The 22,864-nt window shown below is 54.4% G+C and overlaps 1 protein-coding gene across 1 annotated transcript; it reads left to right on the forward strand.

The window, feature by feature from the left end:
- The first annotated feature begins 903 nt into the window (after nt 1-903).
- Nucleotides 904-22,210, forward strand: LOC144737220 (growth hormone-regulated TBC protein 1-like). Its single transcript, XM_078619941.1, is given in 10 exon segments — nt 904-1,176; nt 6,385-6,554; nt 7,981-8,139; nt 10,028-10,152; nt 12,602-12,698; nt 18,511-18,683; nt 19,731-19,844; nt 19,846-19,893; nt 19,895-19,918; nt 21,710-22,210. Coding segments are annotated over 10 exon segments (1,323 nt in total). The 5' UTR covers nt 904-1,132; the 3' UTR covers nt 22,079-22,210.
- Nucleotides 22,211-22,864: the final 654 nt, after the last annotated feature.

Here is a 22,864-nt window from a genome sequence, read left to right on the forward strand (position 1 = left end):
CACTACTATACACTACACTACTATACACTACACTACTATACACTACACTATACACTACACTACTATACACTACATTATTATACACTACACTACTATACACTACACTACTATACACTACACTACTATACACTACACTACTATACACTACACTACTATACACTACACTATACACTACACTACTATACACTACACTACTATACACTACACTACTATACACTACACTATACACTACACTACTATACACTACACTACTATACACTACACTATACACTACACTACTATACACTACACTACTATACACTACACTACTATACACTACACTACTATACACTACACTATACACTACACTACTATACACTACACTACTATACACTACACTACTATACACTACATTATTATACACTACACTACTATACACTACACTACTATACACTACACTACTATACACTACACTACTATACACTACACTACTATATACTACACTACTATACACTACACTACTATACACTACACTACTATACACTACACTATACACTACATTATACACTACACTACCGTCAACTACACTACTATACACTACACTACTATACACTACTATACACTACACTACTATACACTACACTATACACTACACCGCAAAAAAGAAAAAGAAAACAAACAACCGTTGTCCGCAACGTCTAGCCTCCGCGCCGACAGAGGCAACCGCCCGAGTTTTTCCGCATGTGTCACGTGACGCCACGTCGCTGTTCCTTAAACCAAATGACAAATACGACAACAAAGTAATGTTTAACTTTACTCCCGCTGCGCTAAAGAAAACACGGAGACCGAAGGTCGACCCCGACGTGGTGGTCCTTTCCGCGTTATATATATATTAATAAAATAATCCCCGCGGTGTGTTTTTTGTTTTTTTGTTTGTTCCGAGTCTCACCGGCCCTCGCCTAGATCGGCCGCCGGCTTTGATGCGAGGGAGACGGCGGAGGTTCGGGTCGTACGGCGCGGTCCGGACCAGGCCTCGGTTCGAAAAAAATGTTTTAAAAGTTAACGAATATTAACCGCCCAAAATGATGCCTCGGGATCGCCCTTAATTAACGATTTATTTTGTTTAAAAACGACAAGAACAACAGAAGAGTGAATGGAAGACGCAGGCAGTGGACTGGCCGGCCAAATGAAAGATCGGTGAGTTTAGTACTTAACACACGCAAACACGTGGAGTTAAAAGTTTTTAAACAATGTGCAGAGTTAACATCGTTTACGAATGCCTACAAGGGCAAGAGCTTGGCGATTAGCACTGAACCATGTGGGAGCCTTGGTCTGGCTCTGTGAGCCTCAGTGATCAACACTGAACCCTGTGGGATTCTCAGTGATTAACACTGAACCCTGTGGGAGCCTTAGTCTGGCTCTGTGAGCCCCAGTGATTAACACTGAACCCTGTGGGAGCCTTAGTCTGGCTCTGTGAGCCCCAGTGATTAACACTGAACCCTGTGGGAGCCTTAGTCTGGCTCGGTGAGTCTCAGTGATTAATACTGAACCCTGTGGGAGCCTTCGTCTGGCTCTGTGAGTTTCAGTGATGAACACTGAACCCTGTGGGAGCCTTGGTCTGGCTCTGTGAGCCTCAGTGATTAACACCGAACCCTGTGGGAGCCTTAGTCTGCCTCTGTGAGTCTCAGTGATTAACACTGAACCCTGTGGGATCCTTGGTCTGGCTCTGTGAGCCCCAGTGATTAACACAGAACCCTGTGGGAGCCTTAGTCTGGCTCTGTGAGCCTCCGTGATTAGCACTGAACCCTGTGGGAGCCTTGGTCTGGCTCTGTGAGCCCCGGTGATTAACACTGAACCCTGTGGGAGTCTCAATGATTAACACTGAACCCTGTGGGAGCCTTGGTCTGGCTCTGTGAGCCCCAGTGATTAACACTGAACCCTGTGGGAGTCTCAGTGATTAACACTGAACCCTGTGGGAGCCTTAGTCTGGCTTTGTGAGCCTCAGTGATTAACACTGAATCCTGTGGGAGCCTTCGTCTGGCTTTGTGAGCCCCAGTGATTAACACTGAACCCTGTGGTAGCCTTAGTCTGGCTCTGTGAGCCTCAGTGATTAACACTGAACCCTGTGGGAGCCTTAGTCTGGCTCTGTGAGCCTCAGTGATTAACACTGAACCCTGTGAGAGCCTTAGTCTGGCTCTGAGTCTCAGTGATGGACACTGAACCCTGTGGGAGCCTTAGTCTGGCTCTTTGAGCCCCAGTGATTAACACTGAACCCTGTGGGAGCCTCTGATTAACACTGAATCCTATGGGAGCCTTGGTCTGGCTCTGTGAGTCTCAGTGATTAGCACTGAAGCCTGTGGGAGCCTTAGTCTGGCTCTGTGAGCCCCAGTGATTAACACTGAACCCTGTGGGAGCCTTAGTCTGGCTCGGTGAGTCTCAGTGATTAATACTGAACCCTGTGGGAGCCTTCGTCTGGCTCTGTGAGTTTCAGTGATGAACACTGAATCCTGTGGGAGCCTTCGTCTGGCTCTGTGAGCCTCAGTGATTAACACTGAACCCTGTGGGAGCCTTGGTCTGGCTCTGTGAGCCTCAGTGATTAACACCGAACCCTGTGGGAGCCTTAGTCTGCCTCTGTGAGTCTCAGTGATTAACACTGAACCCTGTGGGATCCTTGGTCTGGCTCTGTGAGCCCCAGTGATTAACACAGAACCCTGTGGGAGCCTTAGTCTGGCTCTGTGAGCCTCCGTGATTAGCACTGAACCCTGTGGGAGCCTTGGTCTGGCTCTGTGAGCCCCGGTGATTAACACTGAACCCTGTGGGAGTCTCAGTGATTAACACTGAACCCTGTGGGAGCCTTGGTCTGGCTCTGTGAGCCCCAGTGATTAACACTGAACCCTGTGGGAGTCTCAGTGATTAACACTGAACCCTATGGTGAGCCTTAGTCTGGCTCTGTGAGCCTCAGTGATTAACACTGAACCCTGTGGGAGCCTTAGTCTGGCTCTGTGAGCCCCAGTGATTAACACTGAATCGTGTGGGAGCCTTAGTCTGGCTCTGTGAGCCTCAGTGATTAACACTGAACCCTGTGGGTGCCTTAGTCTGGCTCTGTGAGCCTCAGTGATTAACACTGAACCCTGTGGGAGCCTTAGTCTGGCTCTGTGAGCCTCAGTGATTAACACAACCCTGTGGGAGCCTTAGTCTGGCTCTGAGTCTCAGTGATGGACACTGAACCCTGTGGGAGCCTTAGTCTGGCTCTTTGAGCTCCAGTGATTAACACTGAACCCTGTGGGAGCCTTAGTCTGGCTCTGTGAGCCTCGGTGATTAACACTGAACCCTGTGGGAGCCTTAGTCTGGCTCTGTGAGCCTCAGTGATTAACACTGAACCCTGTGGGAGCCTTAGTCTGGCTCTGTGAGCCTCAGTGATTAACACTGAACGCTGTGGGAGCCTTAGTCTGGCTCTGTGAGCCTCAGTGATTAACACAACCCTGTGGGAGCCTTAGTCTGGCTCTGAGTCTCAGTGATGGACACTGAACCCTGTGGGAGCCTTAGTCTGGCTCTTTGAGCCCCAGTGATTAACACTGAACCCTGTGGGAGCCTTAGTCTGGCTCTGTGAGCCTCGTTGATTAACACTGAACCCTGTGGGAGCCTTAGTCTGGCTCTGTGAGCCCCAGTTATTAACACTGAACCCTGTGGGAGCCTTAGTCTGGCTCTTTGAGCCCCAGTGATTAACACTGAACCCTGTGGGAGCCTTAGTCTGGCTCTGTGAGCCCCAGTGATTAACACTGAACCCTGTGGGAGCCTTAGTCTGGCTCTGTGAGCCTCGGTGATTAACACTGAACCCTGTGGGAGCCTTAGTCTGGCTCTGTGAGCCTCGGTGATTAACACTGAACCCTGTGGGAGCCTTAGTCTGGCTCTTTGAGCCCCAGTGATTAACACTGAACCCTGTGGGAGCCTTAGTCTGGCTCTGTGAGCCTCGGTGATTAACACTGAACCCTGTGGGAGCCTTAGTCTGGCTCTGTGAGCCCCAGTGATTAACACTGAACCCTGTGGGAGTCTTAGTCTGGCTCTGTGAGCCTCGGTGATTAACACTGAACCCTGTGGGAGCCTTTGTCTGGCTCTTTGAGCCCCAGTGATTAACACTGAACCCTATGGGGAGCCTTGGTGATTAACACTGAACTCTATGGGGGCCTTTGTCTGGCTCTGTGAGCCTCAATGATTAACACTGAACTCTTTGGGGAGCCTTAGAGATTAACACTGAACCCTGTGGGAGCCTTAGTCTGGCTCTGTGAGCCCCAGTGATTAACACTGAACCCTGTGGGAGTCTTAGTCTGGCTCTGTGAGCCTCGGTGATTAACACTGAACCCTGTGGGAGCCTTTGTCTGGCTCTTTGAGCCCCAGTGATTAACACTGAACCCTATGGGGAGCCTTGGTGATTAACACTGAACTCTATGGGGGCCTTTGTCTGGCTCTGTGAGCCTCAATGATTAACACTGAACTCTTTGGGGAGCCTTAGAGATTAACACAGAACCCTGTGGGAGCCTTAGTCTGGCTCCGTGAGCTTCAGGCATTAGCGCTGAACCCTGTGGGAGCCTACGGGTGCTGTAGTCTGGTTCTGTGCGTCACAGGCACTAAAACTGCACCGTATAGGACTGTGCTCTTTGGTTCTTTCGGTAACGTCACGTAGGTCTGAACTGAAATCAGTCACGACGTCATCAGGTGGGCTCTGTGAGCCGAATACCTTTGCGGTCTTATTGACGGTATATTTGGCAACGTAGTGAATGAGCAGATTCGTCTCTGTGTGTGTGTGTCTGTCTGGGGAGCGGTGACCACTGTTAACGTCTAGATTAGCCATGGATGGCTACGTACGGTGCGAAAGAAGTTCAACATACACACACAGCTCGCTCACCCGCACACTCGCGCGCACACACTCACACACACTCACACACACTCACTCACACACTCACACTCAACAACAACCGCCATTCGCCACTAAGTGGCGGTGACGTCACCACGACGCTTGTGCCAGGCCATGTGCACCTTGAGGCTACGTGAAGTGTCGAACGCCCGCTGGCAGGAGGTCACGGGGCAGACCCAGCAGGTGCCACGGGTCGACTGACTGAGATGACCGAGATGACTGGCTGATGCACCACCTGTGCCCCGTACTGTGCCAACTTGCTGTGCTTTAGCCACCCGGCGCTCCGCTCGTTGTTGTGAGCGTCGCTCCTCCGCCCTCCATTGTTATTGGAGGGCGACTGCCTCCAACTGCCCAGTAGCGTCCTTCACGAGCCTCCTCCACTGAGGCCGATCTTGACACCGCTGGTACCAGTCATCGGCAAGTCCACTCAGCTCCACGTCCTCCTGTACCACATCACTCCATCTCTTCTCTAGCCCGTGCCGCGCCCGTTTAGCCCCCTCGATCCGGCCGAATGAAAGCTGTTTAGGCATGCGGAGGCTGGGCATGCGGGCTACATGACCCAGCCAACGCTGCCTTGCCTGCCGGAGGAGCTTACCGATGGGACTTTGCCCAGATCTTTCAAGGATTTGTGAGCTCCTCACACAATCCAGCCTGCAGGTTAAACCCAGGATGGATCGTAGGCAGGCCAGCCTAAAGTTTACAACCGGCGAAGATGCTCCATTAGGGGGTCCACGTTTCGCAAGCGTAGAGAAGGGAGGGAATGACCGTGGCCGAGAAGACCCGAAGCTTCGTGCGGAGCGACAGTCCAGGTAGCTTCCACACAGCGTTACGCAACCGATGAAAAGATATTGCCGCTCGACTGATTCGGAGTGAGACCTCTGCTGTTAAACTGGAGCCGGTCATGAGCACACTGCCCAGGTATGGGAAACTCTCCACTCTCTCCACTACTGCCCCATCACCGATTGGGAGTTGTGGGAGTGGAGTGTCCGATGGTACAAAATACCCAGGCAGGTGCTTAGTTTTGGTGGGGCTGATGGTAAGGCCCCACCTCTTAGTGGCACGCTCCAGTCTCAGCAGCAGCGTCTCCAACTCCTCCTCTGAATGAGCAGCTATTACCAAATCATCGGCATGCATAACATGGTTGACCAATAGAGAGCCATCCCTTGATCGCACCCGGGCACACTCTCACACACACTCACACACACTCACACGCTCACACACACACGCACACACTCACACGCACGCACTCACACGCACGCACTCACACGCACTCACACACACCCCACACGTGCACACTCACACACACTCTCACACTCACGCGCACTCACACACACGCACACTCACACACACACTCACACCCCACACACACACACTCACACACACACTCACTCACACACTCACACACACTCACTCACACACTCACACACGTACACACTCACACACACACCCCTCCCCCCACACACACACAACTCACCTCCGTGTCATTCCCCCAGCCTGGACCCCTACGGCTTCGAGTTCCCCGCCGACTGCGACCCGTCCCTGGAGGCCCAGCGGGAGTCGCTCTACCTGCCCGTCCTCGCCCGGCGAGCCGTCAAGTGGGACAAGCTGCTGCGGCGGCAGCGGCAACCCGGCGGCGCCGCCCGCCTACGCAAAGCCGCCACCGGTGCGTGTCCCCGTCGCTCGCCCCCCTGAGCTTCTCGTGTCCCCGTCGCTCGCCCCCCTGAGCCTCTCGTGCCCGGGTTCGACTCCTGGGCCTGGTGTGGCTTGTCTCTGTGTGGCTTGTCTCTGTGTGGCTGTCTCCTCTGTCGCTCTGTCTGTCTCTGTCTGTCTCTGTCTGTCTCTGTCTGTCTCTCTGTCTGTCTCTGTCTGTCTCTGTCTGTCTCTCTGTCTGTCTCTGTCTGTCTCTGTCTGTGTCTGTCTCTCTGTCTGTCTCTGTCTGTCTCTGTCTGTCTCTCTGTCTGTCTCTCTGTCTGTCTCTGTCTGTCTCTATCTGTCTCTGTCTGGCTTGTCTCCTCTGTCTGTCTCTGTCTGTCTCTGTCTGTCTCTGTCTGTCTCTGTCTGTCTCTGTCTGTCTCTGTCTGTCTCTGTCTGTCTCTATCTGTCTCTGTCTGACTTGTCTCCTCTGGCTGTCTCTGTGTGGCTGTCTCTCTGTCGCTGTCTCTCTCTGTCTGTCTGTCTGTCTCTGTCTGTCTCTGTTGCCGTCTCTCTGTCTGTCTCTGTCTGTCTGTGTCTCTGTCTGTCTCTGTCTGTCTGTCTCTGTCTGTCTCTGTCTGTCTGTCTCTGTCTGTCTCCTCTGGCTTGTCTCTGTCTGTCTGTCTCTCTGTCTGTCTGTCTGTCTGTCTCTGTCTGGCTTGTCTCCTCTGGCTTGTCTCTGTGGCTGTCTCTCTGTCTGTCTGTCTCTGTCAGGCTGTCTGGCTTTCTCTCAGGGGCTTCAACAGGATCTGTATTTAGAGGCACCGATTGAAGGCTACACCCAAGATGCGGTGGTGGTGGCGGTAGTAGCGGTGGTGGCGGTGGTGGTGGTGGTGGCGGCGGTGGTGGCGGCGGTGGTGGCGGTGGTGGTGGCGGTGGTGGTAGTAGCGGTGGTGGCGGTGGTGGCGGTACTAGTGGTGGTGGCGGTGCTGGCGGTGGTGGTGGCGGTACTAGTGGTGGTGGTGGCGGTGGTGGTAGTAGCGGTGGTGGTGGTGGCGGTGGTGGCGGTACTAGTGGTGGTGGCGGTGCTGGCGGTGGTGGTGGCGGTACTAGTGGTGGTGGTGGCGGTGGTGGTAGTAGCGGTGGTGGTGGTGGCGGTGGTGGCGGTACTAGTGGTGGTGGTGGTGGTGGCGGTTTTGGCGGTGGTGGCGGTAGTAGCGGTGGTGGTGGCGGTGGTGGCGGTACTAGTGGTGGTGGCGGTACTGGTGGTGGTGGTGGCGGTGGTAGGGTAGTGGTCGTGGTGGTGATAGTGGCGGTGGTGGAAGTGGTCGTGGCGGTGGTGGCGGTACTAGTGGGTGGCGGTGATGGTAGTGGCGGTAGTGATGGTGGCGGTGCTGGCGGTGGTGGTGGTGATGGTGGCGGTGGCGGTGACGTCGTGCTGTTCCCCGCCTCGGCAGTGAAGCGCTACGTGCGCAAGGGCGTCCCCAACGCGCACCGTGGGGACGTGTGGATGGCGACCAGCGGGGCGCAGGCCAACATGGAGGCCAACGTGGGCTACTACGCTCGCCTGCTCGCACACGAGAAGGACCCCGTGCTCGTGGACACCATCGCCACCGGTGGGTGGGAGGTTGTGGTTGGGGAGCGTGGTGGTGGTGAGCGTGGTGGTGGTGAGCGTGGTGGTGGTGAGCATGGTAGTGGTGAGCGTGGCGGTTGTGGCGGTGAGCGTGGCGGTGGTGAGCGTGGCGGTGGTGAGCGTTGTGGTGGTGGTGGTGAGCGTGGCGGTGGTGGTGGTGGTGGTGGTGAGTGTGGCGGTTGTGGTGGTGAGCGTGGCGGTTGTGGCGGTGAGCGTGGTGGTGGTGAGCGTGGTGGTGGTGGTGGTGACCGTGGCGGTGGTGAACGTGGTGGTGGTGGTGGTGGTGGTGAGCGAGGTGGTGAGTGTGGTGGTTGTGGCGGTGAGCGTGGCGGTAGTGGTGGTGAGTGTGGTGGTTGTGGCGGTGAGCGTGGCGGTAGTGGTGGTGAGCGTGGTGGTTGTGGTGGTGGTGAGCGTGGCGGTTGTGGCGGTGAGCGTGGCGGTTGTGGCGGTGAGCGTGGCGGTGGCGGTGGTGAGTGTGGTGGTGGTGAGTGTGGTGGTGGCGGTGAGCGTGGTGGTGTTGGAATGCGGTGATTGTGGCCGTGAGAATGGTGGTGGTGTTGGTTGCGGGGGTGACGGTGGCGGTGACGGTGGTGGTGGTGACGGTGGTGGTGGTGACGGTGGCGGTGACGACGACCCGGGTTCGATTCCCGCTCACGGGCAAACACCGGTGACGATTATCTGAACCGGTCCTGGGCCTCCCCTATGTCGACTCAGCCTCAAATGAGTACCTTGTGCGGTGTGTAGTAAACATCGCCACTGGGGAGACAAAGGCGGCCGGGCGTGGTGCTGGCCACCCACCCCCTCGTGTGCCACAGTGCCGGTAGCCTTCAAAGGTGCTGCTCACAAACAGCACTTGCCCCTACAGTCTGCTAGAGGCTACACGGGGGATCATTGTCTGTGTATAGGCGCTGCTGCTACTCGCTACTCACCACACTTGCCCCAACAGTCTCTTACAGGCTACATGGGGGATCTTTGTCCCTGTGTGTGTGTGTCTCTGTGTGTGTGTCTCTGTGTGTGTTTCTGTTTGTGTCTGTGTGTCTCTGTGTCTCTCTCTCTGTGTGTGTGTCTCTGTGTGTGTCTCTCTCTCTCTCTGTGTGTGTCTCTGTGTGTGTTTCTGTTTGTGTCTGTGTGTCTCTGTGTCTCTCTCTCTCTGTGTGTGTGTCTCTGTATGTGTCTCTGTGTGTGTGTCTGTGTGTGTGTGTCTGTGTGTCTCTCTGTGTCTCTCTCTCTCTGTGTCTGTCTGTGTGTCTCTCTCTGTGTGTCTCTGTGTGTGTATCTGTGTGTGTGTCTCTGTGTGTGTGTCTCTGTCTCTCTCTGTGTGTGTCTCTGTGTGTGTGTCTGTGTGTGTGTTTCTGTTTGTGTCTGTGTGTCTCTGTGTCTCTCTCTGTGTGTGTGTGTCTCTGTGTGTGTCTCTCTCTCTCTGTGTGTGTCTCTGTGTGTGTTTCTGTTTGTGTCTGTGTGTCTCTGTGTGTCTCTCTCTCTGTGTGTGTGTCTCTGTGTGTGTGTCTGTGTGTGTGTGTCTGTGTGTCTCTTTGTGTCTCTCTCTCTCTGTGTCTGTCTGTGTGTCTCTCTCTGTGTGTCTGTGTGTGTGTATCTGTGTGTGTGTGTCTCTGTGTGTGTGTCTCTCTCTGTATGTGTCTCTCTGTCTCTCTCTGTGTGTGTCTCTGTGTGTGTCTCTGTGTGTGTCTCTGTGTGTGTTTCTGTGTGTGTCTCTCTCTCTGTCTCTCTCTCTGTATGTCTCTCTGTGTGTGTCCCTGTGTCTCTCTCTGTGTGTCTCTCTCTGTGTGTCTCTCTCGTCTCTCTCTGTGTCTCTCTCTGTATGTCTCTCTGTGTCTCTCTCTGTGTCTCTGTGTGTGCGCGCGCGTCTGCAGATCTGAACAGGACATTCCCAGAGAACGTCTACTTCCAGGATGGAGCTCAGCCCAGCCTCAAGGAGTCCCTGGGCCGCGTCCTCGCCAGCTACGGCCACCACAACGACACCGTCGGATACTGCCAGGTGACCGTCGCGCACAGAAGGCAAAGGTCCCCCGTGTAGCCTCGAGCAGGCTGCTGGGGCAAGTGCTGTTAGTAGTAGTGCCTATACACAGACAAAGATCCCCCGTGTAGCCTCTAGCAGGCTGCTGGGGCAAGTGCTGTTAGTAGTAGTGCCTATACACAGACAAAGATCCCCCGTGTAGCCTCTAGCAGGCTGCTGGGGCAAGTGCTGTTAGTAGTAGTGCCTATACACAGACAAAGATCCCCCGTGTAGCCTCTAGCAGGCTGCAGGGGCAAGTGCTGTTAGCGAGCACCTATGAAGGCTACCGGCACTGTGGCACACGAGGGGGTGGGTGGCCAGCACCACACCCGGCCGCCTTTGTCTCCCCAGTGGCGATGTTTCCTACACACAGCACCAGGTACTCATTTGAGGCTGAGTCGACCTAGGGGTGGCCCGGGACCGGTTCAGATAATCGTCCACATGATGATAAGCCACTTTGGACCACCTTCTTGGTTCTTTCGGTAAAGTCACGTAGAAGGGAGATAATAAAATAATAAAAATTAAACATAATATAATAATACAATTCTCACGACGTTTCGGCCACAACGCAAGCAGCCGTCCTCAGGTGAAGAACAGGTCTGTCGGAAAGACAGCGTCTGAATGAACAGGTCTGTTGGAAAGATAGCGTCTGAATGAACAGGTCTGTTGGAAAGACAGCATCTGAATGAACAGGTCTGTTGGAAAGACAGCGTCTGAATGAACACCACCAAGCTTGGCAGCGTATATTTAAGCAGGGTTTTGCATTTTCCATAAATATGCTAAATTCCTCTGTTGATATGCAAATTATTTTGTCAAGGCGCTCTTCCCCCCCCTAACCCAGCTTAAATATACGCTGCCAAGCATGGCGGTGCTCATTCGGACGCTGTCTTTCCGACAGTCCTGTTCATTCAGACGCTGTCTTTCCGACAGACCTGTTCATTCAGACGCTGTCTTTCCGACAGACCTGTTCATTCAGACGCTGTCTTTCCGACAGTCCTGTTCATTCAGACGCTGTCTTTCCGACAGACCTGTTCATTCAGACGCTGTCTTTCCGACAGTCCTGTTCATTCAGACGCTGTCTTTCCGACAGACCTGTTCATTCAGACGCTGTCTTTCTGACAGACCTGTTCATTCAGACGCTGTCTGTCCGACAGACCTGTTCATTCAGACGCTGTCTTTCCGACAGTCCTGTTCATTCAGACGCTGTCTTTCCGATAGACCTGTTCATTCAGACGCTGTCTTTCCGACAGACCTGTTCATTCAGACGCTGTCTATCCGACAGACCTGCTCATTCAGACGCTGTCTTTCCGACAGACCTGTTCATTCAGACGCTGTCTTTCCGACAGACCTGTTCATTCAGACGCTGTCTATCCGACAGACCTGCTCATTCAGACGCTGTCTTTCCGACAGACCTGTTCATTCAGACGCTGTCTTTCTGACAGACCTGTTCATTCAGACGCTGTCTATCCGACAGACCTGCTCATTCAGACGCTGTCTTTCCGACAGACCTGTTCATTCAGACGCTGTCTTTCCGACAGACCTGTTCATTCAGACGCTGTCTTTCCGACAGACCTGTTCATTCAGACGCTGTCTATCCGACAGACCTGCTCATTCAGACGCTGTCTTTCCGACAGACCTGTTCATTCAGACGCTGTCTTTCCGACAGACCTGTTCATTCAGACGCTGTCTTTCCGACAGACCTGTTCATTCAGACGCTGTCTTTCCGACAGAGCTGCTCATTCAGACGCTGTCTTTCCGACAGACCTGTTCATTCAGACGCTGTCTTTCCGACAGACCTGTTCATTCAGACGCTGTCTTTCCAACAGACCTGTTCATTCAGACGCTGTCTTTCCGACAGACCTGTTCATTCAGACGCTGTCTTTCCGACAGACCTGTTCATTCAGACGCTGTCTTTCCGACAGACCTGTTCATTCAGACGCTGTCTATCCGACAGACCTGCTCATTCAGACGCTGTCTTTCCGACAGACCTGTTCATTCAGACGCTGTCTTTCCGACAGACCTGTTCATTCGGACGCTGTCTTTCCGACAGACCTGTTCATTCGGACGCTGTCTTTTCGACAGACCTGTTCATTCGGACGCTGTCTTTCCGACAGACCTGTTCATTCAGACGCTGTCTTTCCGACAGACCTGTTCATTCGGATGCTGTCTTTCCGACAGACCTGTTCTTCACCTGAGGACGGCTGCTTGCGTTGTGGCCGAAACGTCGTGAGAATTGTATTATTTTATTATGTTTTATTATTTTATTATTTCCCTTCTACGTGACTTTACCGAAAGAACCAAGAAGGTGAATCCATGCTGCAGTCACGAAAGCTTTCAATCGAAATTTTGGACCACCCTTATAATAACTACAACAACAACCCTTATGTGTCCTAACGTTTGGGCCACCCTGTATTATTCTTCACACACACAGGGCATGAACTTTCTGGCCGGCTACCTCCTCATTGTGACGAGATCTGAGGAGAAGTCCTTTTGGCTCATGGATGCCCTCATTGGCAGAATCCTGCCTGGTACGTCCCCCACTTATCTCTCTCTCTCTCGGTCACATCCACCGTGACGGCAACAACACTGACTCACAGACTCACTGTCTCAACACTGACCCACAGACTCACAGACTCAACACTGACCCACAGACCCACAGACTCAACACTGACTCACAGACACACAGACTCAACACTGACCCACAGACCCACAGACTCAACACTGACTCACAGACACACAGACTCAACACTGACCCACAGACCCACAGACTCAACACTGACTCACAGACCCACAGACTCAACACTGACCCACAGACCCACAGACTCAACACTGACTCACAGACACACAGACTCAACACTGACTCACAGACACACAGACTCAACACTGACCCACAGACCCACAGACTCAACACTGACTCACAGACACACAGACTCAACACTGACCCACAGACCCACAGACTCAACACTGACCCACAGACCCACAGACTCAACACTGACCCACAGACTCACAGACTCAACACTGACCCACAGACTCACAGACTCAACACTGACTCACAGACTCACAGACTCAACACTGACCCACAGACTCACAAACTCAACACTGACCAACAGACCCACAGACTCAACACTGACCCACAGACTCACAGACTCAACACTGACCCACAGACTCACAGACTCACAGACTCAACACTGACCCACAGACTCACAGACTCAACACTGACCCACAGACTCACAGACTCAACACTGACCAACAGACCCACAGACTCAACACTGACCCACAGACTCACAGACTCAGACTCAACACTGACCCACAGACTCACAGACTCAACACTGACCCACAGACTCACAGACTCAACACTGACCCACAGACTCACAGACTCAACACTGACTCACAGACTCACAGACTCAACACTGACCCACAGACTCACAGACTGAACACTGACCCACAGACCCACAGACTCAACACTGACCCACAGACCCACAGACTCAACACTGACCCACAGACCCACAGACTCAACACTGACCCACAGACCCACAGACTCAACACTGACCCACAGACCCACAGACTCAACACTGACCCACAGACTCACAGACTCAACACTGACCCACAGACCCACAGACTCAACACTGACCCACAGACTCACAGACTCAACACTGACCCAGACTCACAGACTCACAGACTCAACACTGACCCACAGACTCAACACTGACTCACAGACTCACAGACTCACAGACTCAACACTGACCCACAGACTCACATACTCAACACTGACCCACAGACCCACAGACTCAACACTGACCCACAGACTCACAGACTCAACACTGACTCACAGACTCACAGACTCAACACTGACCCACAGACTCAACACTGACCCACAGACTCACAGACTCACAGACTCAACACTGACCCACAGACTCAACACTGACCCACAGACTCACAGACTCAACACTGACTCACAGACTCAACACTGACCCACAGACTCAACACTGACCCACAGACTCACAGACTCAACACTGACTCAGACTCACAGACTCAACACTGATCCACAGACTCAACACTGACCCACAGACTCAACACTGACCCACAGACTCAACACTGACCCACAGACTCAACACTGACACACAGACTCAACACTGACCCACAGACTCAACACTGACCCACAGACTCAACACTGACACACAGACTCAACACTGACCCACAGCCCCAACACTGACTCACAGACTCAACACTGACGCACAGACCCACAGACTCAACACTGACTCACAGACTCAACACTGACCCACAGACTCAACACTGACCCACAGACTCAACACTGACCCACAGACTCAACACTGACACACAGACTCAACACTTACCCACAGCCCCAACACTGACCCACAGACTCAACACAGACCCACAGACTCAACACTGACCCACAGACTCAACACTGACCCACAGACTCAACACTGACTCACAGACTCAACACTGACCCACAGACTCAACACTGACCCACAGACTCAACACTGACCCACAGACTCAATACTGACACACAGACTCAACACTTACCCACAGCCCCAACACTGACCCACAGACTCAACACTGACACACAGACTCAACACTGACCCACAGACCCACAGACTCAACACTGACCCACAGACCCACAGACTCAACACTGACTCACAGACTCAACACTGATCCACAGACCCACAGACTCAACACTGACCCACAGACCCACAGACTCAACACTGACCCACAGACTCAACACTGACCCACAGACTCACAGACTCAACACTGACCCAGACTCACAGACTCACAGACTCAACACTGACCCACAGACTCCAACACTGACTCACAGACTCACAGACTCACAGACTCAACACTGACCCACAGACTCACATACTCAACACTGACCCACAGACCCACAGACTCAACACTGACCCACAGACTCACAGACTCAACACTGACTCACAGACTCACAGACTCAACACTGACCCACAGACTCAACACTGACCCACAGACTCACAGACTCACAGACTCAACACTGACCCACAGACTCAACACTGACCCACAGACTCACAGACTCAACACTGACTCACAGACTCAACACTGACCCACAGACTCAACACTGACCCACAGACTCACAGACTCACAGACTCAACACTGACTCAGACTCACAGACTCAACACTGATCCACAGACTCAACACTGACCCACAGACTCAACACTGACCCACAGACTCAACACTGACTCAGACTCACAGACTCACAGACTCAACACTGACACACAGACTCAACACTGACACACAGACCCACAGACTCAACACTGACCCACAGACTCAACACTGACCCACAGACTCAACACTGACACACAGACTCAACACTGACCCACAGACTCAACACTGACTCACAGACTCACAGACTCACAGACTCAACACTGACCCACAGACTCACATACTCAACACTGACCCACAGACCCACAGACTCAACACTGACCCACAGACTCACAGACTCAACACTGACTCACAGACTCACAGACTCAACACTGACCCACAGACTCAACACTGACCCACAGACTCACAGACTCACAGACTCAACACTGACCCACAGACTCAACACTGACCCACAGACTCACAGACTCAACACTGACTCACAGACTCAACACTGACCCACAGACTCAACACTGACCCACAGACTCACAGACTCACAGACTCAACACTGACTCAGACTCACAGACTCAACACTGATCCACAGACTCAACACTGACCCACAGACTCAACACTGACCCACAGACTCAACACTGACTCAGACTCACAGACTCACAGACTCAACACTGACACACAGACTCAACACTGACACACAGACCCACAGACTCAACACTGACCCACAGACTCAACACTGACCCACAGACTCAACACTGACACACAGACTCAACACTGACCCACAGACTCAACACTGACTCACAGACTCAACACTGACCCACAGACTCAACACTGACCCACAGACTCAACACTGACACACAGACTCAACACTGACCCACAGCCCCAACACTGACTCACAGACTCAACACTGACGCACAGACCCACAGACTCAACACTGACTCACAGACTCAACACTGACCCACAGACTCAACACTGACCCACAGACTCAACACTGACCCACAGACTCAACACTGACACACAGACTCAACACTTACCCACAGCGCCCAACACTGACCCACAGACTCAACACAGACCCACAGACTCAACACTGACCCACAGACTCAACACTGACCCACAGACTCAACACTGACCCACAAGACTCAACACTGACTCACAGACTCAACACTGACCCACAGACTCAACACTGACCCACAGACTCACACTGACCCACAGACTCACACTGACACACAGACTCAACACTTACCCACAGCCCCAACACTGACCCACAGACTCAACACTGACACACAGACTCAACACTGACCCACAGACCCACAGACTCAACACTGACCCACAGACCCACAGACTCAACACTGACTCACAGACTCAACACTGATCCACAGACCCACAGACTCAACACTGACCCACAGACCCACAGACTCAACACTGACCCACAGACTCAACACTGGACCCACAGAACCCACAGACCTCAACACTGACCCACAGACCCACAGACTCAACCTGACCCACAGACACACAGACTCAACACTGACCCACAGACCCACAGACTCAACACTGACCCACAGACCCACAGACGCAACACTGACCCACAGACTCAACACTGATCCACAGACCCACAGACTCAACACTGACCCACAGACTCAACACTGACCCACAGACTCAACACTGACCCACAGACCCACAGACTCAACACTGACCCACAGACTCAACACTGACCCACAGACTCAACACTGACCCACAGACTCAACACTGACCCACAGACTCACAGACTCAACACTGACCCACAGACCCACAGACTCAACACTGACTCACAGACTCAACACTGACCCACAGACCCACAGACTCAACACAGACCCACAGACTCAACACTGACCCATAGACACACAGACTCAACACTGACCCCACAGACCCACAGACTCAACACTGACTCACAGACTCAACACTGACCCACAGACTCAACACTGACCCACAGACTCAACACTGACTCACAGACTCAACACTGACCCCACAGACTCAACACTGACTCACAGACTCAACACTGACTCACAGACCCACAGACTCAACACTGACCCACAGACCCACAGACTCAACACTGACTCACAGACTCAACACTGACCCACAGACTCAACACTGACCCACAGACTCAACACAGGACCCACAGACTCAACACAGACCCACAGACTCAACACTGACCCACAGACCCACAGACTCAACACTGACCCACTCACACACTCACTGGCACACTCACTCACACACTCACTTACACACTCACACTCACACACTCACTCACACACTCACTCACTCACTGGCACACTCACTCACACACTCACTTACACACTCACACTCACACACTCACTCACTCACTCGCACACACACTCACACACTCACTGACACACTCACTCACTCACACACTCGCACACTCACTCGCATCCCGAACAACACTTTTTTGCGATAACCAAACCCCGTTTCTGCGATCCACCAAACCCCTGTCTCCCTCTACCCCCCGCCCCGCTATATAGACTACTACACCAGGGACATGCTGGGAGTGCATGTGGACCACTCACTCACACACTCACACACTCACTCACTCACACACTCACTCACACACTCACTCACTCACTCACATACACACTCGCACACTCACTCACACACTCACACACTCACTCACTCACACACTCACACACACTCACACACTTGACGTTTCCCCCGTGTAGGACTACTACACCAGGGACATGCTTTGAGTGCGAGTGGAGCACTCACTCACACACTCACTCACACACTCACTCACTCACACACTCACACACTCACTCACTCACACACTCACTCACACACTCACACACTCACTCACAACACTCACTCACTCACACACTCACACACTCACTCACTCACACACTCACTCACTCACTCACACACTCCACACACTCACTCACACACTCACTCACTCACACACTCACACACTCACTCACACACTCACTCACTCACACACTCACTCACACACACACTCACTCACACACTCCTCACACACTCCACTCACTCACTCACACACTCACTCACTCACACACTCACTCACACCCCCCCCCCCCCCCCCCCCCACTGTGTAGGACTACTACACCAAGGACATGCTGGGAGTGCGAGTGGACCACTCACTCACTCACTCACACACACACTCACTCACACACTCACACACCCCCCCCCCCCACTGTGTAGACTACTACACCAGGGACATGCTGGGAGTGCGTGTGGACCAGGAGGTGCTGGGGGAGCTGCTCGCCACCAAGCTGCCCCACGTGGCCGCCCACGTAGTCAGCCACGGCGTGCCCTGGCCACTACTCACGGCGCGCTGGTTCCTGTGTCTCTACGTCGACGTGCTGCCTGTAGAGGTGGGAGGTCACTACTACTACTACCCCCCACTACTACCCCCCACTACTACCCCCCCACTACTACTACTACTACCACGGAGTGCCCTGGCCGCTACTCATGGCGCGCTGGTTCCTGTGTCTCTACGTCGACGTGTGCTGCCTGTGGAGGTACGAGGCCACTACTACTACCCACTACTACCCCCCACTACTACCCCCCACTACTACCCCCCACTACTACCACTACCCCCCACTACTACCACTACCCCCCACTACTACTACTACTACCCACTACTACCCCCCCACTACTACCCCCCACTGCTACCACTACCCCCCACTACTACCCCCCACTACTACTACTACCCCCCACTACTACCCCCCACTACTACCACTACCCCCCACTACTACCCCCCACTACTACCCCCCCACTACTACTACTACCGCCCACCACCAGAACCACCACCACCATAACCACAACAACCACAACCACCACAACAACAATCACCATCACCACAACCACCGCCACCACAACCACCCGCCACCAATAAACCGAACGTCACCAATGCCTCGTCGCCATTCTGCCAACCCCCTTCCCGACGATTCGGGCTGCCCCCCCCACCCCACCCCCCCCCCCCCTGCCCCCCCTGCCCCCCCTTGACCCCCCCCCATCTCGCCATCCCCTGCCCCCCCTTGCCCCCCCCCCCTTGCCCCCCCCATCTCCCCCCCCATCTCCCCCCATCCCCTGCCCCCCCCTTGCCCCCCCCTTGCCCCCCCCCATCTCCCCCCCATCTCCCCTATCCCCTGCCCCCCCTTGCCCCCCCATCTCCCCCCTGCCCCCCCTGCCCTCCCCTGCCCCCCCCCATCTCCCCCCCATCTCCCCCCATCTCCCTCCTCTCCCCCCATCCCCTACCCCCCCCTTGCCCCCCCCATCTCCCCCCGTTCCCCTGCCCCTCCCTGCCCCCCCCTGCCCCCCGCCCCCCCCCTCCCCCCCCCACCCCCCCCCTCCCCCCCCCACCACCCCCCTCCCCCCCCACCACCCCCCCCCACCCCCCCCACCCCCCCCGCCCCTAGACGGTGCTGCGTGTGTGGGACTCTCTGTTCTACGAGGGCTCCAAGGTGCTGTTCCGCGTGGCCGTGACGCTTGTGCGACACCACCAGGCTCAGGTGCTGGCGGCCAGCGGCTTCCCCGGCCGTCGTGACGGCCTTCCGCGCCATGGCGGCGGGGAGCTTCGCCCCGCGACTGCCACACGTTCATGCAGGTGGCGGTGGTGGCGGTGGTGATGAGATGACGATGATGATGATGATGATGACGATGACGATGATGACGATGACGATGATGATGACGGTGACGGTGACGATGATGACGACGATGACGATGATGACGATGATGATGACAGTGACGATGATGACGACGATGACGATGATGACGATGACGATGATGATGACGGTGACGACGATGACGATGATGACGATGACGATGATGACGATGATGATGATGATGACGATGATGATGATGACGATGGTGACGATGATGACGACGATGACGATGATGACGACGACGACGATGATGATGACGACGATGATGATGACGACGACGATGACGACGATGATGATGATGATGACGATGATGACGATGATGATGACGACGACGATGACGACGACGATGATGATGATGATGACGACGATGATGACGATGATGACGATGATGATGACGACGACGATGATGACACCGACGATGACGATGATGACGACGACGATGACGATGACGATGATGATGATGATGACGACGATGACGACGATGATGATGACGACGATGACGATGATGACGATGAATACGACGATGATGACAACGATGACGATGCTATCGTGTGTCTGCGTGTGCTGCTACTCGCTACTAACAAGCACTTGCCCCTCCAGTCTGTGACAGGTTACACGGGGGATCTTTGTCTGTGTGTGTGTCTAAGTGTGTGTGTCTAAAGTGTGTGCGTGTGCTTACGTGTGTGTGATGGGGCAGTTGTGGAGAGAGTGGAGAGTTTCCCATACCTGGGGTCTCACTCCGAATCACTCGAGCGGCAATATCTTTTCATCGGTTGCGTAACGCTGTGTGGAAGCTACCTGGTCTGTCGCTCTGCACGAAGCTTCAGGTCTTCTCGGCCACGGTCATTCCCTCCCTTCTCTACGCTTGCGAAACGTGGACCCCCCTAATGGAGCATCTTCGCCGGTTAGAAACATTTCGGCTGGCCTGCCTACGATCCATCCTGGGTTTAACCAGGCTGGATTGTGTGAGGAGCTCACAAATCCTTGAAAGATCTGGGCAAAGTCCCATCGGTGAGCTCCTCCGGCAGGCAAGGCTGCGTTGGCTGGGTCATGTAGCCCGCATGCCCAGCCACCGCATGCCTTAACAGCTTTTGTTCGGCTGGTGCGAGGGGGCTAAACGCGCACGGCACGGGCTAGAGAAGAGATGGAGTGACGTGGTACAGGAGGACGTGGAGCTGAGTGGACTTGCCGATGACTGGTACCAGCGGTGTCAAGATCGGCCTCAGTGGAGGAGGCTCGTGAAGGACGCTACTGGGCAGTTGGAGGCAGTCGCCCTCCAGCAACAACGGAGGGCGGAGGAGCGACGCTCACAACAACGAGCGGAGCGTCGGGTGGCCAAAGCACAGCAAGTTGGCACAGTAGGGGCACAGGTGGTGCATCAGCCAGTCGTCTCAGTCATCTCAGTCAGTCGACCCGTGGCACCTGGGTCTGCCCCGTGACCTGCCAGCGGGCGTTCGACACTTCACGTGGCCTCAAGGTGCATATGGCCTGGCACAAGCGTCGTGATGACGTCACCGCCACTTAGTGGCGAATGGCGGCGGTTGTTGTTGTTGTGTTGTTGTGTGTGTCTAAGTGTGTGTGTGTGTGTGTCTAAATTGCGTGTGTGTGTGCCTACGTGCGTGTGTGTCTACGTGTGTGTGTCTAAGTGTGTGTGTGTCTACGTGCGTGTGTGTCTAAGTGTGTGTGTGTCTAAGTGTGTACGTGCGTGTGTGTGCGTGTCTTGGCTGTGCCAGAGGACGTTTGTGGACCCAGGCAGCCTGCCCATGGCCACCATCACAGCACAACGTGACTCCATCAGAGCCAGGCTCCTGCAGGAGGCCGGTGGACAAGAGGGTGGACGTGGTGGACGTGCTGGTGGTGGTGGACGTGGTGGTGGTGGCGGTGGTGGTGGTGGTGGTGGACACGTGGGTGGACATGGTGGTGGTGGCGGTGATGGTGATGGCGGTGATGGCGGTGATGATGGTGGTGGTGGTGATGGTGGTGGTGATGGTGGTGATGGCGGTGGTGGTGGTGGTGGCGGTGATGGCGGTGGTGGCGGTGATGGCGGTGGTGGTTGTGGCGGTGATGGCGGTGGTGGCGGTGATGGCGGTGGTTGCGATTAGGCGGTGTAGCGGTTAGCGCTACTCTGCTCTAAACGAACCCAGCGACCCGGGTTCGATTCCCGCTCACGGCCAACACCACCGGTGAAGATTACCTGAACCGGTCCTGGGACTCCCCTAGGTCGACTCAGCCTCAAATGAGTAACCTGGTACGATGTGTAAGTAACCATCGCCACTGGGGAGACAAAGGCGGCCGGGCATGGTGCTGGCCACCCACCCCCTCATGTTAAGGCTACACGGGGGATCTTTATCTTTGGTGGCGGTGGTGGGGGTATTGGTCGTGGTGATGGTGGAGGAGGTGGTGGTGGTGTTTGTGGCGGTAGAGGTGGTGGCGGCATTGGTGGTGATGGTGGAGGAGGTGGTAGTGGCGATGGTGGTGGTGGAGGTGGTAGTGGCGATGGTGGTAGTGGTGGTGGAGACGGTGGAGGTGGTAGTGGCGATGGTGGTAGTGGTAGCGGCGGTGGTGGTGGCGATGGTGGTAGTGGTGGTGGAGACTGTGGTAGTGGTGGTGGTAGTGGTGGTGGTAGTGGTGGTAGTGGCGATGGTGGTAGTGGTGGTGGAGACTGTGGTAGTGGTAGTGGCGATGGTGGTGGTAGCAGCGGTGGTGGTGGCGATGGTGGTAGTGGTAGTGGTGGTGGTAGTGGTGGTATTGGTCGGATCATTGGGCTTTATTAGTAAAAATCTTTATTTGAAGCTTTCGTGACCTCATGAATCCGTACTCTTTGGTTCTTTCGGTAAAGTCACGTGGGTCGAACACAAATAATCGATCGCGACGTTTCGATGTCAACG

The sequence above is a fragment of the Lampetra planeri genome, chromosome 66 (genome assembly GCF_965212315.1).
Source record: "Lampetra planeri chromosome 66, kcLamPlan1.2.h2, whole genome shotgun sequence".
Lineage (NCBI taxonomy): Eukaryota > Metazoa > Chordata > Hyperoartia > Petromyzontiformes > Petromyzontidae > Lampetra > Lampetra planeri.